This window comes from Lycorma delicatula, chromosome 5 (genome assembly GCF_047948215.1).
Source record: "Lycorma delicatula isolate Av1 chromosome 5, ASM4794821v1, whole genome shotgun sequence".
Lineage (NCBI taxonomy): Eukaryota > Metazoa > Arthropoda > Insecta > Hemiptera > Fulgoridae > Lycorma > Lycorma delicatula.
In genome coordinates this window covers 129,710,230-129,727,110 of record NC_134459.1, presented here as the reverse complement: position 1 = coordinate 129,727,110, position 16,881 = coordinate 129,710,230, and the positions used below count along the sequence as shown (strand labels likewise).

The 16,881-nt window shown below is 30.0% G+C and overlaps 1 protein-coding gene across 1 annotated transcript in view; it reads left to right on the top strand.

Annotated features, from left to right (window-relative positions):
• The first annotated feature begins 1,544 nt into the window (after nucleotides 1–1,544).
• Klp3A (kinesin-like protein 3A) overlaps nucleotides 1,545–16,881 on the top strand; it is a 78,801-nt gene continuing 63,464 nt past the window's right edge. Inside the window, exons 1-3 of the mRNA XM_075365374.1 lie at nucleotides 1,545–1,668; nucleotides 5,253–5,481; nucleotides 13,022–13,206. Of these exons, the coding sequence (XP_075221489.1) occupies nucleotides 5,253–5,481; nucleotides 13,022–13,206 (414 nt within the window). The 5' untranslated portion in view covers nucleotides 1,545–1,668. The remainder of the gene's footprint in view (nucleotides 1,669–5,252; nucleotides 5,482–13,021; nucleotides 13,207–16,881) is intronic.

Below are 16,881 nucleotides of genomic sequence, written 5' to 3'. Positions count from 1 at the left end.
CAGGTTTTAAATGTAGTTTGGGAATTTTTGTAGCTATCTAAAGGATGAGAAAATGTGTGATTTTGTAGTAGTGTTCAATTTTATGGAGAAGATCGTATGAATATAGATAAATTCAAATAAATTATGGTTTAATTAATTAGATTATGGAATATGGATTAATTTTATTGGTCTATTTTGTCTTTGAAGTTATTCTTACTCTCAGAGATGGTGTAGTTAGAAATTGAAATTGATTCAAATTTGTGTTGTGTGATAGCTTTATAATGCCATTATGTTAGTTTTTTCTAACATAAATTGCTCTCTATTTTTACGATTGTTTAAAAAAGTCTGATTTGTTAGAATGTAATCTAAACTATTATCAGAAATGGATGCTTTTATTTAGATATAAAATTACTTTGTATTGTATATAAAATTACTTATTACTTTGTATTTTCCACTGAATATGATAATGAAACATTGAATATGATAATGTAACATTGTATACTCTACATGTCACTCCCATCCAAACACTTAACTGAACCAGAATCCATTAATGTAATACTTCATTGAAAATTCTACACATCAAAGTGATATTTTTATTTATAAATAAAAATTTAAGCCACAAGAGTAAGTGTTTTTCATTAATAAAAAAAATTAAATATACTTTCTATATTTTTCAAAAGTATCCTTAATTTCAATTCATCGTGATCACTATAAAACAATCTCCTTTAACTGTACTAATAAATACAAAAATGAATTCTTGTGATTTTTGACAAGTAAAAAACTTTACATAAGATCAATGAAGTTTAAAGCATTTGAAAAAACAAGTAGATGCTTCATTCAAATCAGTTCATTATTTTTACACATAAAATGGATCATATCAGAAATGGAGAGTGGGCTCCATTGATAAGAATGCAATTGGTATACATTTGATACATTCTCAAAACCTTGATTCGTTCGATTACTGTTATCCTCATAATAATCCTTGATAATTAATTTTGATTTTAAGAGTATCCATAAATACAAAAGTTAATAATAATAAAGAGTGGGTTAAAAGTATAAATCAACATCTGTAATTGTTTTGAATATCAGATTCATAGATGTTCATGTAATTCGAACTAAATTTAAAATAACACTCATTTGGTCTTCGGTTTTTTTTCAAGTTTACGTATGATATAATACAGCAAAGATACTATAACAGCACTTAATTGTTATTTCGTAAACATTTATAGGAAAAACTTAATTTTAATTATTATATTTTATAATTAAAATATCTTATTCAATTCTAATTAAAAATCGAGCTTTATAACTTATTTTATTATAGAGTGAATTAATTGTCATAGAAAGCTTAATACTGCATAAGTCATTATTTTTATCGTTCAGTTGTACTTGATTGGCCAAGGAAGTTAAAATTAATATTGTAATAATGAACAAAATATTTCTGGTGAACGAAATTGAGAATTGTTTAATAGTAAAATAACCACTTCATTAATTTCGATTGGCACGCATGTTTTTCAAAAGTAACATAACGGATTTTGTGGTTGTAGCATCGTTTCCGTTCCATTGTTTCTAGTTATAGTTAACATTTGGTGCGTTGTTTTTTAAACCTTTTTAATTTTTACACTTATTATATTAATATTTTAAACGTGGTAAAATTAATAAAAACAGTTAGGATTAATTGATACTGATATTGTAAGTAATTTTTTATTTTTGTGTGAATGTATATGTACTACAGTATGTAGATTTAATTTGCTTTAGGGCACAATTTTATCTTACACATATTTTCAGGTTGAATATTATTTATAATAGATGAGTGATTTATTTTCTTTTTTTATTAATAATTACGACTACTCTGCTAACTTTTAGCTTTATATGTGGATGAAATATACCATTGAATACCTCGATTTTATTAAATATTTGTTTGTGTATATCTTGAAATTACTGTCTCGTACCGTTTCCCTATTATAACTTACAGTTGCATTGCATCATGGTTAACTTGTATTTGTGTTTAATTTCTAGTAGGGTCGATCAAATGTGTGTGGATGAATGGTTCTAGATATAACAGTTCAGATCCTAGTAAAGGCATATACTTTATACGGTTTTGAATACTAGATCGTGCATAACGATCGATGTTCTTTGGCGGTTGGATTTCAATTAACCACATATCTTAGGGATGGTTGATCTGAGACTGTTCTAGAAGACCTAGACTTCATTTATACTCATACATATCATCCTCATTCATCTTCTGAAATAATACCTTACAGTGGTTTTGGAGACTAATCAGAAAGAGAGAGAGAGAGAGTGAAAGGTATAAAAGTTAACACAGGTTTGATAGTTTTTTGGTGTAGTTTTTTGGTGTAGTCTACATTCAAAACAAAACTTTATTTGGACTGAATAATATAACTAAAATTTTTCTCACTAAGATACAATTTGTACATGTAGCTTATAAATAACTTAAACGATTTAGAAACATTCATCTGATGTGTTGTCTCTTTAAAATCCAAACTTTCTTTATGAACGTCCAACCAACTTCCTTTAGGTTACCCAAAACTTGCCCCTCTTCTAACTAACTTTTTGCTTTGTCATCACTAGTTGTAATAAAGCTTCTTTCCAGCCATTGCTGTATACATTTTCACTATAATAGAATTCATTTACTAACTGAGCTGTAGTTACAGATGTTACCTGACTGAATTTGCAGTAATCTCAGTACTTTCAACAAATTTTTTGAAACTGGTCACTTTTTCACTCTTATTTTGCACTTTGCTGTCTCCTGGTAGCAAGCAAATTTTGTCATTTCTGGCATTTTGTCTTTCAAAACATTTTAATGTGCAACTAAAAAAAAAAAGATGCACACGTTGAACTTCATATGAGTCAGTGTTTACGTAAAAATATTAGTAAAAAAATGAAGTCCTGGTTGACAAGGTGAGGTGCATACTTGGAGAGTTTACAAACATTCCTGTGTATAGTCTCATTTCAGGTTCTAATGAAACAATTGTTACTTCTGCCATGAGATTAGATGCTGTTTTAAACATTTTTATCTGTATGTATGGATGTAAACATATATCATAGTTTTACATAACATTATATTATTTCTTAGGTTTTATTTTTATTAATTTCATTTTAATGAAGTAATTGATGTCATTTTAATTTCAATGTTTAATAAGACATTAGTTTCTGCTTAATTACGGCTATTTTTGTATAAATGAATTTTATCTTTTGCCCTGTTGTTTTGTAATAAGTGCGATTGCTTTCTTAGTCAGTGTATTTTAAAACATGAGCATGATGAAAATATATTGTACTAAAAGAAAAGTATTTATAAGTAAATAAAGTATAAATGTTCTACATTAATTGTTTTGGTTTAAGTGATGATATAATTACAGAGACATAATGCATATTACATAATTTTTAGACGTTTTATTACTATTAAAAACAAACATTCTCGGTTCTTTGCATTGGAAATGCAGAAAATATGCCAAGTGCATCGTCTCGCATTTTACGTTCATAAACAAAGAAAAAATTGGATTATTGGTATCTCTTATGAAAGCAGTGGAATGTGGTAGAATGCTAAACCTAAGCTGATCTATAGTAATTAACATTAGAAAAATTGGATATGAAACAGAGGCTACTGGTTGTCAAATTCAAACGCCAAAGAAAAAAATATAAATTACTCCAGAATAAATATGAAGATGATTTCCACAGGTGTTATTAGAAGAAAATTTCTAAATATTTAAAATTCTATTAGGCAATATATCTACTATATGAATTACATGATTTTTGTTGTGAGGAACTGAATTTTACTGCTATTAGGGAAATAATTGTAAGATCTATGGATTTTCTATTCAGGAAATGTAAAAACAGTAGACTGATTTTGTGTGAATAAGATTTTACAAAATCTCAAAATGTGCATTTTTTTGAGCATGAGACCAGTCATATACTTAGTTGAAACACTCTCAGGTACACACAAATTATAGAGTATAAAAGTGCAGATGTTTTTGTTAATAGTAGTGCCACTGACTGAATTGAGACTCACGTGGGTGGGGATATGGGATTCATAAATGGTGCTTTTTTAATGTACAATTCCGAGTTAAACAAATTATCATAAAGAGGTTTTAAAGCAAGTTATTCTAGGACTGCTAACAAATGGTATTTGTTAGATAATGCTTTTACCATAAAGATGTTTAAGAATGGCTTCAAAAAAAAAATGTTAACTACAACCCAGATCTAACTAAAAAGAAGTTAACCACAATATGAATTAGACGAAATACTAAATAAAAAAGGAATTACAGTGCTTAGATTGTCACCTTACCACCCAGATTTTAATCCAGTTGAAAATCTTTATTTGGAATCTGGTTGAAAAAAAAAAATAATTTTAGATTGCAATATGTCACACTTGTCATTAACAGAACTGAGTGCCATTACATTAGATGCAATTTATTTCATCAATTACTGTAGAAGACTGGAAAAGATCAGCGTCAAAAGTTCAGGAGATAATGAATTCTTACTGTAAAACAGATGTGGTAATGTAAGATGTCATACTATCGTATTAGAAGATAGTCTACGGAAACTGCAGATGAAACTGGTTAAGTACTTTATAAGATAGTAATGATTGTTTATTTAGTAAATTAATATAAAAATATTTAATTTTTATTCTGCAGTTTTATCTAACTTGTTACTATTCTGTAGGCCTTGCGATTCTGTAGCATGTGAAAATGCCATGCCTGACTGGGATTCAAACACTGGACCTCCAGGTGAAAGGCCGAGACGCTACCATTTGCGCCACAGAGGCTGGGATTCGGTAGGCCTATGTGCTTGAATTATTACTATCAGCATTGAATATAATACTGTGAAATATGGTACAGTTTTAGTGAAAGTGTTTAATTAAATTGTAATGAATTGCAGGTTAAATTATTTATCTTATTTATGAATACAGTAATGTAAAAATTAATATTTGTAATTGCTTTATTACTGTAATCAGAAAGAAATGACAGGTTCCCAAAAAATACAGTAACCTATTTTAAACAGACACCATCTCTTGTTTAGAATGGATTGACAACCATGTCACTTTGATCAGTAGGATTAAGCCCAGACTGTGCTGTTATAGCTCCATCTCTGTCTACAGACAAACAAAACAACAGTACTGTTGTCTTTCTCAATATGAACATTTTGCGTTGTTGGTTTGTATGAGTGTATTCATTTCTTAATTAGTTATTTTTTACGTTATCTTGTTGAAATGCAGCTAAAATAAAAATCCAATTTGTTTATAATTTTTATTTTAGATGGCAGCCCATGATACTGTCCAAGTTGCTGTAAGAGTACGACCCCTAAATGAATCAGAAATTGAAAAGGGTAGCAGACTTTGTTTAGATGTTTATAAGAAAGAATCGCAAATTGTATTTAAAGGACACAATCAAGGGTTTACATTTAATTATGTTTTTTCCCATGAAGCGCAGCAGGAAGAAATCTATGATGCTGCTGTCAAAGAATTGTTGAAACAGCTTTTCAAAGGTATGTTAACAATTATTTAGTTGCACTAATTAAAGTTTAATTTTATTATCTGTTATCTTATTAGATTATATTGAAATTGTTCAAAGACTTTCCTTTGTGAATGTTTTGCTATTAAAAAATGATTTTTTTAAAGAAATTATGCTGAATAATTTTGCTATAGTTGAATTTTGAAACCGATAATGTTAAATGTTTGCAATACTTCAGATTATAATCTAAAAATTCAAAAGAATAATGAAAAATTATCTAACTGCTTTTAAGGAGCTTATTCTTCAGTTAGAGAAAGACTAAGAAGTTAAAATAACTTATATAATCTAGTTATGATTTATTTTCACAATTAAAACTTTTGCCAATGCTTGAACAAAATCTAATTGAATCTTTCCCCTGAAACAAAGAAATTGTGATTGAAAAAATAAAAAGTTAATCACTTGGAGCATTGGGAAAGGAATAGAAAATGTCTTGAATTAAATGGTGTGATTGATGGAAAGAAAGAGTATGTTGGTAAAATTGTTGTGTATATAATTAGAAAAATGGGAGTAAAGTTTTACAAATGTGATATTTAGATTTTCCATTATCTGCCAAAAACACATTCCAAAATTAAAACTGGTTGCAATTGTTTAGTAAGTTAAAGAATGACTTAACTGGTTGGTAAGAATAGACAAAATGCTTTTAGTGAACTAAAACTAATGCAATGATAATTGGATGTAGAGGTGACTTGAGTATGTCACCATCAATCCATTTGAAGTATCCTTCATCTTGAAATTTACCCACTTGTTTCCTACATGTTTAAACCTTAAAACTATTTTTTTTTAATTTTTTTTAAAAGAGTTTATCTGTGACAGCCATTTTTGTTACGGTGTGCACACCTATTTTTGTGATTGTAAGGGTTTACAGAAAAGATCATAACTAAGAAACTGTTGCACCTGGAAGGATGAAACAGAAAGCAATTTAATCATATTTTTTCAAGGTAAGAGATTGGTCCAGTGGCTTATTTACCTATCTTTCTAAATTGCCAATAAAGTTGAACATGAAAAACAGTAAAATTTCACTTTTGGTTATTTTTTCAAGAGGCAGGGATGGCAGACACAGTTTGAATTATTTTTTTATGTGTAGGTATATGTTGTTTTACCATAAATAATATTAATGGTAATATACTTACCTCTAAATTTTTGAGTTTCTGAAAAGTAACTCAGCTTCAAGTAACTCTGGTAGGACTGGTGATAAAAATTGGATATTTGCAGTTTGTAGTGTTTTTGTACATGCTTATGGCAAATAACCAAAATTTCTTGTGTATTGTACTTATAAAAAAAGTTATAACCTCTCAAAAATCATGAAAAATCTGTTAAAGCGATAACAATTTTGACTCGCTAAATAAGTGCTCCTAGGGGGTTTCTGGTCGTTTGCACATACATTTTTTTGTATTTAGCCCCTATGTTGTTGAAGTTGATATCAATATTTTTAAAATAGTTTTTTTTAAAATTATTAATGATAGGTCGTAATTTAATTGTAACTTAACCAATACCAGTAACGTAATACAATTTTGTTTCAAAAATGCTTGTTAAACCCCCACCCACACTGAGATTTCAATGAGTTTCCTACATTTTTTTTTCAAGAATTCATTTTTATTTTTATATTGGTTTATTTTTGTGAATACTATCAAAGAAAAAATAAATTGTAGCAAAATTTTAATTATTCTTGAATGAAATAGTCTGTTATTGTAGCAGTGAATTTATAATTTAGTGTGGTTAACCAACAGCTGTGATATCTCTTCTTTTTGAAAAAAATACTTTTGAAACGGATAACAAAACAAGACTTTTCTGAGAACTAAATTTAAATTTGAAAAAATGTGTTCTTTTAAGAGTTTGCTCTAATGTTAAGTTTTTCTTAACTGTTCTCAAAGGCTCACAACAGAACTGTCCATACAGGTGACTAAATTTTGATAAAAATATTGATAAAAATATTTTTTCATGATATTTACAAATACTAGTGACATCTGAATTAACACGTAAAAATATAAGTTGTTGGTTTTCATCACTAAATTGACAAATTTTAATTCTTTTGGCACTATACCATAAACTGTTTTATAATACACTGTCTTCATTCTCATTAATTTCTATAGAACATTGTTTTATGTGAAATTACTTGAAAAAATGTAAACATTTAACTGATTTTAAAATTTGCAAATATAATATTAAGTAAAACACAGGATGAAGTTTGACGCTCGGTAAAGATGTAAACAGGTCACTGACTTCATTCAGCTCTGTAACTGCAGAGCTAAACGATGCAACAAGCATAAATGAGCATGTTGCAACACCAGTTTTTCTGATGACTGAAAATGACTTCAAGTGCCTGTTATAAGATGTACACTACAATTGAATGGTTCAAACAAGTCTATTTCAGCTATAGTAATAATTCTAAAAATTTTAAAGTGCCAAGAAGACAAGAAATCCCCGTGGAGAGCACTTATTTAGAGAGTCAAAATGGTATTGCTTTTAACAGGTTTTTCATGATTTTTGAGAGGTTATAACTTTTTTCTTAGTACAATATAAAAGAAATTTTTTATTTGCCATAAACATCTACAAAAACACTGAAAGTTGTGCAAATTGAAACATATCACCAGCCTCTCAGAGCTATTTGAATTTTTTTTTTAAATTAGTTGTCAGAAAATCATAAAAAGTTTAGGGGTCACAAGGAAGTCATCTTGTATCCACATCTGATTTTTTTATTGTAACATTATAAGTGGAACAAAAAAAGTACAGAATTAGGCTGATACATCTGGTTTAAATAATTTGTTTAAAATGTGAAGTTAGGACCTATTTTGTTAATTTTTAATCGAGGTAATTAAAATCTTTTTACATTATTTCAGTTTTTGAAATAGTTCTCTATATTGATTTGTAATTAGGGGTATCTTAGCAATCTTGGTTTCATAATTGTATAGGTATTTTTCAATTTTTTTTTAATTTTGTGTATTTTTAGAATTACAAATTAACTGAAAAATGGATGTTTGAAATTTTAGGTAAAATTTTTGAGAATTTGTTAATGCATCATTAATTTCAGCAACATTTTTTATATAGGGGTTCAACAAATGATAAGTGCATCACTATTTTTGATTTTGATTATGTTTGGTATGTGATAACTATCCACCTTGTGGCCAAAAAATATTTTTTTATATTTAAAAAAATTTTTTTTTGACTGATATACTGTTTTCTAACTTGCCATAAAAACAGCCATTTTTGTCACTTTCCATGAGCTGTAGAATTCTAATTTTACATCATACAGTAGGTCAAAAATGCGTTTTGGAAAGAGTAAAGATGGAACTTCTTCATCTTAGTGTACTCAAAATTTATTTTGTTACATAACCAAATCTTGTAATGTTTACTTAAGTTACATTTACAAATTGCTTTTTTTCAGATTTTGGGCTCAAAATAAATAATGGACTTAGGGTAACAGGCCTGTTTTTTACCTTTTAACTCTTAGATTACTAGTAGTACTTATAAAAAAAAAATTGATTGTTACGAAGTGTCCTTCATTAAAAAAAATGGCCGCCAAATCGTATGATTTTGAAAATCTCATTTTTGTGGCTCAAAAACCACATGTGGGACAGGTGGCAAAAATCTGAAATGTTTACAGCAGTAAGTACGTTTTATGCATTTTAAAATCATATAAAATTTATTTTGTTACTCAAAGGGGTTGACAAGTAATGAAGCTCACAAAACTGTTCACAGAAAACACTGTTCCTTCTTACTGTAAACAACGTATCCAAAAACACTGATATTATGTATTATTTTCAATATATAAAAATTACAATTAAACTCATTAGAATGAATAAATTGATAATTGAGTGAATTACAGAATGATAAATAATAATTACAAAATGATTAATACATTTAACAAGTTGTTCAATTCACTTTTACCTTATTTTATTCCTGCTAATGGAAGTATGAATAAATCTAGCACTTTTTAACAAACTTAAATAACATAACTTAGTGCTCTTGGCATTTTTTTTTTTCGAGTAGAACTGGTAAGTCCTCATTCATCTTTAGTGTAATGTTGTCTTCTTCCAGTAGTTGGTAGAGAAAGCTCTGAAGTTGTGAGCATCTTTAAAATATTTTCCAGTTGAACCCATGTTTGATTATCCCTCAATGATTTCTTGAGTGAACTACCAGGACTCTGCGGATGGAAAAAGTGTATTCAATATTTCTCTTCATTTTCATGTATTTTGACTTGAATGACTTCGCCTAACCACCACTTGCCATTGTATACACAGCAAACATAATTTTTACATTTTGGTTGTGGTAAACGTATAAAACAATCAGAAACACTAATGTCCTTGTGTACCGATACTAACGTAAATGTTTCTAATTCAGAGGTCGCCCATACTTTCAGAATACATTTCTGACTTGGAACATATCTGTGAAGGGTTCTTTTTCATGGTATGAGGCAAAAGTATGCCATTCCGCTATGATTTCAAAATCTCCTTGATGGTAGCACAAATCTATGAAATTCTTTTTTATACTGGCTGAAGAGCCATCAGAAAAATTAAGAAATTGTTTAACTTGTGGTAACAGTGTTTTTACTTTATCACTTGCTTTTGGAAAGCAGAAGAACTTTGTAGTATTGTGCTTCAAGTACTCACAAATCACACAGTGGCTTTGGCTTTGTAATTTTCCTTCTTTTTTAAATATATGAGAAATTGATGTACTGTGGCATAAGTTTTTGACCAGTGGTGTGACTGGACTTCATCCTGTATCACAAGAGGCAAATTTTGAGAGAAGTCTCCCATTATAATATATTCACTTCTGACAAGTTTTCCTATTTAATGTTGAGGAAATTAGCTTGTTTCTTTGCAACAAAATGTTATCTTTTTTAGATTTTATCTAAAAAGATTAGATTTTCTCTTTTTTTTTAAGTTTATCTAAGTACTTTAAAAATGGAAGAATTTGAGTAGTTCACAACAGTCAACAGAAATTCACTGTGTGAAGATAATTTCAGAATCAAAATAATTCCAGCTCTCTTGCAGTAATCTGAACACTTCATTAGTGCCTGGATTTTTTCATACTGTAACAGCATGCATGTTTCATTTTCTACATCACATACTATGGTTGAAAGGAGAATTTTATAATCAAAATTCATTTTTACAGCAGATAATGTGAGTTTTACATTTTGGTGGGTGACACACACACATACACAGAGAGAGAGAGAGAGAGAGAATGAATGAATGAGAAGACTGTGTACAGTTGAGAAGACTGTGTGCAGTTCTTAGGTTGCACAAGATAATCCTTTTTTGAACATTAATTTTCTTTCCGTAAACTTGTCTTACAGATATACAATCCTTCTTTTTGCTGATTTGTGGCAACATTCCAGTTTTAACTAATTGTTTGGATTGACGGGCGAAATAGTGATTAACACTAAACTCATTTTGAATTTTTTGAATGCTCCAGCTGCTTGGCAATAAACATAAAATATTTTTCCTGGATTGATCGTAACTGTTTTCATTTTATTCTTTATTTTATTAATTCTTCATATTCCCTACCTAAATCAGCATAATTTTGTGGTACTAAATTGGTTTCTTCTGTAGAAATATTTAAATCAAAGGAATCGTTTAATTTGCTTGTAACTGACTTGGCTATATTTGTAACTTTATTTTTTAAAATTGGTTTCTTTGCACTGCTTGATCATTTTTGAGCCTTAATGGTGTAAATGCCAAGTGCTGAACAAGCTTTATTCACCAACTGTATTATAACACATTGAGACTCAATGTATCTTGACTTCTGGTTCACTTTCTGTATCATCTTGTGGTTTTTGTATTTTATTTAAGCATTTTATACACAATGCTCTACCTGGAATTAATTTTAAATTTGGATTGCTTGTTGAAAGTGTCAAAGATATTTCTCTAAGAGATTTCTTAACCATTTAAATATGACAGCTAAGTGGATCCAAGCAACTTTTCCCATTAATATGAAAATATTTGGTTTTATGAAAAGTACAGATTTTTTTGTTTCGGTATATCCACTTCTTAAAGACATAATGTTATTTGCTGTTAAGTAAACTAAAATATCGTGTAATACAATATTTATTATATGTCAATTTGTGACTTACTGTTTCAGTGCGAGTGCCGATTGAACACTCCATAATCTGTTATTATAAAATGTAAGGGTTCTTACAATAACAATACAGTTACTTTGTCTTATCCCAGTTTCTCTACAGCTAAAATAAAAATTTCTCTAATAAAATTAAAAGTAAAAGATATCGCATAAAAGAGAAGTTCATTGCTAATTAAATTACTTTATAAACAATTGTACATTACCTAATTACAGTATTAACACTAGCAACAATACGATATGTCACATGAAATCAAAACAGTAACTGAGCCTTCTACAATGTTTACATTAAGGATTACGCATGCATTCATGACCGTACATGGTCTATTCACTTTTGTTGTTTAAACGTGAGTTTGTGTGTTCTCATTGTAGACATATCACAATATTTTGTTTAGTAGATCTACATTAGTTGAAAAAATACATGCTGTAAATTTTTTGGATAGATGGAATGGTATTTTTTGCGGTTCTGCTGGCTTCATTACTCGTTAACCTCTTTGCCCACCTGTCCCACATGTAGTTTTTAAGCCCCAAAAATGAGACATTTTAAAAATCGTATGATTTGGCAGTCATTTTTTTAATGGACACTTTGAAACAGACTAATTTTTTTTTTTATCAGTACTACTAGTATCTGAGAGTTAAAAGATTAAAAAGAGGGCTGTTACCATAAGCCCTTTATTATTTATTTTGGGCCCAAAATTAAAAAAAAAAGAAACAAATTTGTAAACATAACTTCAGTAAACATTACACGATTTGGTTATGTAACAAAATGAATTTACAGTACACTAAAATGGTTCCATCATTATTCTTTCCAAAAAGCCTTTTTGACCTTTTGTATGATGTAAAATTAGAATGCTATAGAAAAGGTGATGAAAATGGCTGTTATCTATAGACAAGTTAGTATATTACTCAAGAAAAAATTTTTTGGCCACCACAAGGTGATAGTTATTCACCAAACATCATCAAAATCAAAAATAGTGATGCAATAAAATTTTTGAAATTGTTGAATTAAAATGGAATACCCTCTAGAGAGATTATTTTTTGAGCAGATTAATGTTTATAATTTCATGCTGTTATTGCTTCTTTGTTTTGTTTTTAATCTATTAATTGCTTTTTTTATGATTTTTCATTTATTTTATTACTTTGTTTATAATATTTGGAGGGTTTTTATAAAAAAAATGAATTTCTTTTCATATAAAAACATGCACTATCAACTATGATAATTGATATAATATGCTGTTTTAGTACAAACCTTTTGATTATTTTATATTCTGAGTTTTTGGTTAAATGAGAAAGAGAGTGAGAGAGAGAGAGAGAGAGTATTCTGATTATATGTTTAAAAATAAACTAGGAGAGTTGTTCATAAGATTTTACAATTCCTTTCTGTTCAAAAAATGTGTAATATGCACCATGATTGTGAGATAATAAAAAACAATATTTTACAGGGTACAATGTTACAATTTTGGCATATGGACAAACTGGATCTGGGAAAACATTTACAATGGGAACAAATTACTCTCCTGATGGGAAATACCCTAAAGGTATTATTCCACTTGCTGTTGAAGATATATTTAAAAAAATTAATTCTGATGATGAATGGGAGTTTACAGCAACAGCTTCATTTATTGAAGTAAGTTTTTGTTTTGAATTCATGTGTGTTGTTTTGCTTTGCTTAACAGTCTCTTGGTACTGTTTGTATTTTATAGGTTATGAATTTTATTGATACAATATTGTATGATTTTTATTATTGATCCATTAAGCTTATTTTTTCCTGCTGCACCAACTGTTCAGCAAACTACTAAAAACCCAAAGAACAAAAAAATTGTCACCCGTTATGATATCCTAAGGGTCAGTTCACACGATATGGTTTCAGTAGGTTATTTCACTGTCTGTAGCAGTGGTGTATGCATTTACCATGAGCACATTCACATGATTCGGCTGTTAACTGTATATGGCAAAATCAACATATACGGTGGAATTAACATACGGCTTTGCCACCAGAAACCATATTCACAGATTTGGTGAACTAACCGAATTGGTCGATAGTGGTGCTGTTCAGACGACGGTTTTTGTGCTGCATGGCAAGGACAGACCAGTCGGTGTTTTACATTGTATTGATCATTCCTGTTCAGTAATCATCCCTCCTTTCAAGTGTTGCTTCACTTGAACTGATTCTGAGTTGTACTGCCCTGATTTTGTGAGATATAAGTTGCACGTAGAAATTATCCTGTTGGTGATAGGAGACTCGCAAAATGAAGAGTTACTTTGCTTGCTGTAGCCTTAAATAATATAACAAACTGCATGCGAAAACCAGTTATGTGTTCTTTATTTGTTGATGATTTTTTTATTTATGTAGCATGTAAAATGTTAGCTACTAGTGAGAAGCTGCTTCAAAACACAATAACTTAGAATCGTGGTGTAAATCTAGTGGATTCACGTTTTCTTTGGAAAAAGTGCAATTGGATTTTTTTCTGGTTAAAGGGACATGTTGACCCTCAACTGTATTTACATGCTGAACCAGTTGAGGCATGCACATGGGTTAAATTTTTAGGAATTTGGTTAGACCAGTGGCTAACGTGGGTAACACGTTTAAAGGAGCTGAAGGTAAATGTCAAAATGTTGGATCTTCTGAGGGTATATAATATATAATATCCATTGGGGAAGCTGATCATAAATGCATGTTGCACTTCTACCAAGCTCTAGCTAGTCAGTTCCCGATTATACTACGGCTGCATGGCTTATTTGTCGGCACAGGCCAAGGCACTAAAAATGCTCAATATAGTCCATCATTCATTCATCTGTCTTGCCACAAGTACTTTTTGCTCTTGCCCCCATGTAAGCCTGCTGGTGAACAATAGTAAGATGGCTTACTACTCACTCTCTTAGCCGTCTCTTTGTAACAGAAGCAAATTATACGCTCCTAAATGGCTTGCATTAAATCGCAACCAACTCATCTAATCTTTGAATGTGGTATTCTCAACCAGAATGCTAATTGATACCAGGAACAGCTGAGATCTACTGCTACGCTAGGCATCAGAGCTCAACATCTTTTCTCCGCCCTAAATATTATAATTACTTACTGTTATTACTTAAATACTTCCAGTCCTTACTTTGCTCCATGTTTATTACCCTCCTTGGCAGCCTTCTCTCATTAATTATTGCTTTGATCTTTGTCAATACAATAAAAATACAAATCTGGTTATCTTGTAAAATGAATTTTATATTATTATAAATAGCATAATCCTGATGTTATGTTTATATGGACGGCTCCAGAAAGGTTAATTATGTTGGTTGTGGTTTTGTGATTGGCAGCAGAACATATATTTTAGACCTTTTCAGCATAATCAGAATTTTATGCCATTAATTAGGTATTACATGTGGTTAGCTCAGAATTTTGACATATTCTTGTTTGCTCAGATTCCATGAGTGCCTTACAGGCAATTAATTAGTGATCTATATTCCAGACACCCTGTTTGTGTGTTATTTCGCAAATGACTAGACGTAATACAACAGTGAGCCTATGCTGGATTCTCAACCCATCCCAGAATTTCAGGCAATGAGCACACAACTAGTGCAGCAGAAGAGGCATGTTTTCAGCCTCCTTTTACCAGTTGCTTTGCTTCTAAGTAACAATTTTGTCTGTTTCCTGAAGAGGGTAGTTCATGATGAGTGGCAAAGAGAGTGGGATGCTACCATGAACAATAAACTTGACTTAATTAAGGACAGTATTTTACCGTGGAGCTGCTCATGCTGAAACAACTGTTGAGAAGAGGTTCATTATCTGCCGTTTGCGAATGGGGCACACTAGCTCACTCATGGATATCTGATGACTAAAACAGTTGCAACAGATGCACCAGGTGCATCTGTTGCCTACTGGACTGACGACTAACAGTGCTCTACATCCTTGTGGATTGTATCTGTTATGTGGCATTGTCACAAATTTATACTAGGGGCTAACATGCAAACTATTCTGGGAGTGATAATGAAACGATTGCTTGGGGCCCATACGTTTATATTCAAATATTTGAGTTACTGTTACAGCTATTTATGTCATTATTTAGATAGTAATATTATCTTAATTAGATATATAGTGTGATATGTCAAGTTTTATTTTAATCTCTGCATACTCTACAGGTTTTTTCATTGTAAGATGTATTTTATTGTTTTTAAAGATTTAACATTTTTACATTGTGTTTGAGCAATAACGCCAAAGCATTTTTTGCCCAGAAAAAGCCAAATAAAAGAAAAAGATTATTATTATACATTATACATATTATTTATTTTTCTTATGGATTTTCATCCAGACTGTAAAGCAGCGCACTGAATGGACTAAATATATTTTATACATACGTATTACATTTATTTTATAATATTATTTTTTTTGTTTGGGTTTTCATCCAGTAACAGCTTTATCCATCTAAATTTTTTTTGTGATGAAACAAACAAAAGGCTTGATGTAACTTTAGATACTTTTATTGGATATAATTGTCTAGTTGAACTGTATCTTAGTGCAATAACTTGCACTAAGGTCAGGTTAACACCTGACCTTTCATTTATGTCACAAACATTCATTCATCCAGTTAATTGTACATTGAGCTAATGAAACAGTATATCATAATCTTTGCTAAAGATTCTGTTATGGTTATGAACTAGCATTGGAGGTTAAAAAATTGGAAATCTATTTTACCGATACTGTTATGGTAAACAGAAAAGATCTAACTAATCAAGTAAAAATCCGTTGGAAATAAACTGAAGCACCCTGAATGTTTTGTTTTGGTGAAATCATTTAACATTTGTTTTGGAGAGACAATAGAATAATAGCTTTACATTCTCTCTACTGTTACTCTTACGGTAATTGTCAGAAAAAGGAAAATAGAAATGAAAAAGATATACAGGAACATACTGTTACAATGGTTATGACAAGTATGTGAGAAACTGATGATATTGTTTAAACAAAAAGCAAAAAAATCTGGTTTAAACAAAAACCAGATTCATCAAATCATTGAAACCGTCAAACAGATTCAGAAAGAATTTAGCAGTAAGTCAAGTTTTAGGTAGTGTTTGTGATACCATTACAAAAAAAAATCAGGAATGTTCATCCATTACAGATCAGAAAACTTGGCCTTATGGAAAGTTGCATTGTATGTCCTTTTATCTAGAGGGAAATCCAAAGACAGGTTTCCACTAGCTGAAAAGTTTTACATGGAAGAAATGAGACTATATGAAGGGGTACCCAACTGGAATTGTGTAGCACTGGGTGAAGTTAATTTTCATTGTCATTCTTCAAATTGGCATCATAGAGGAA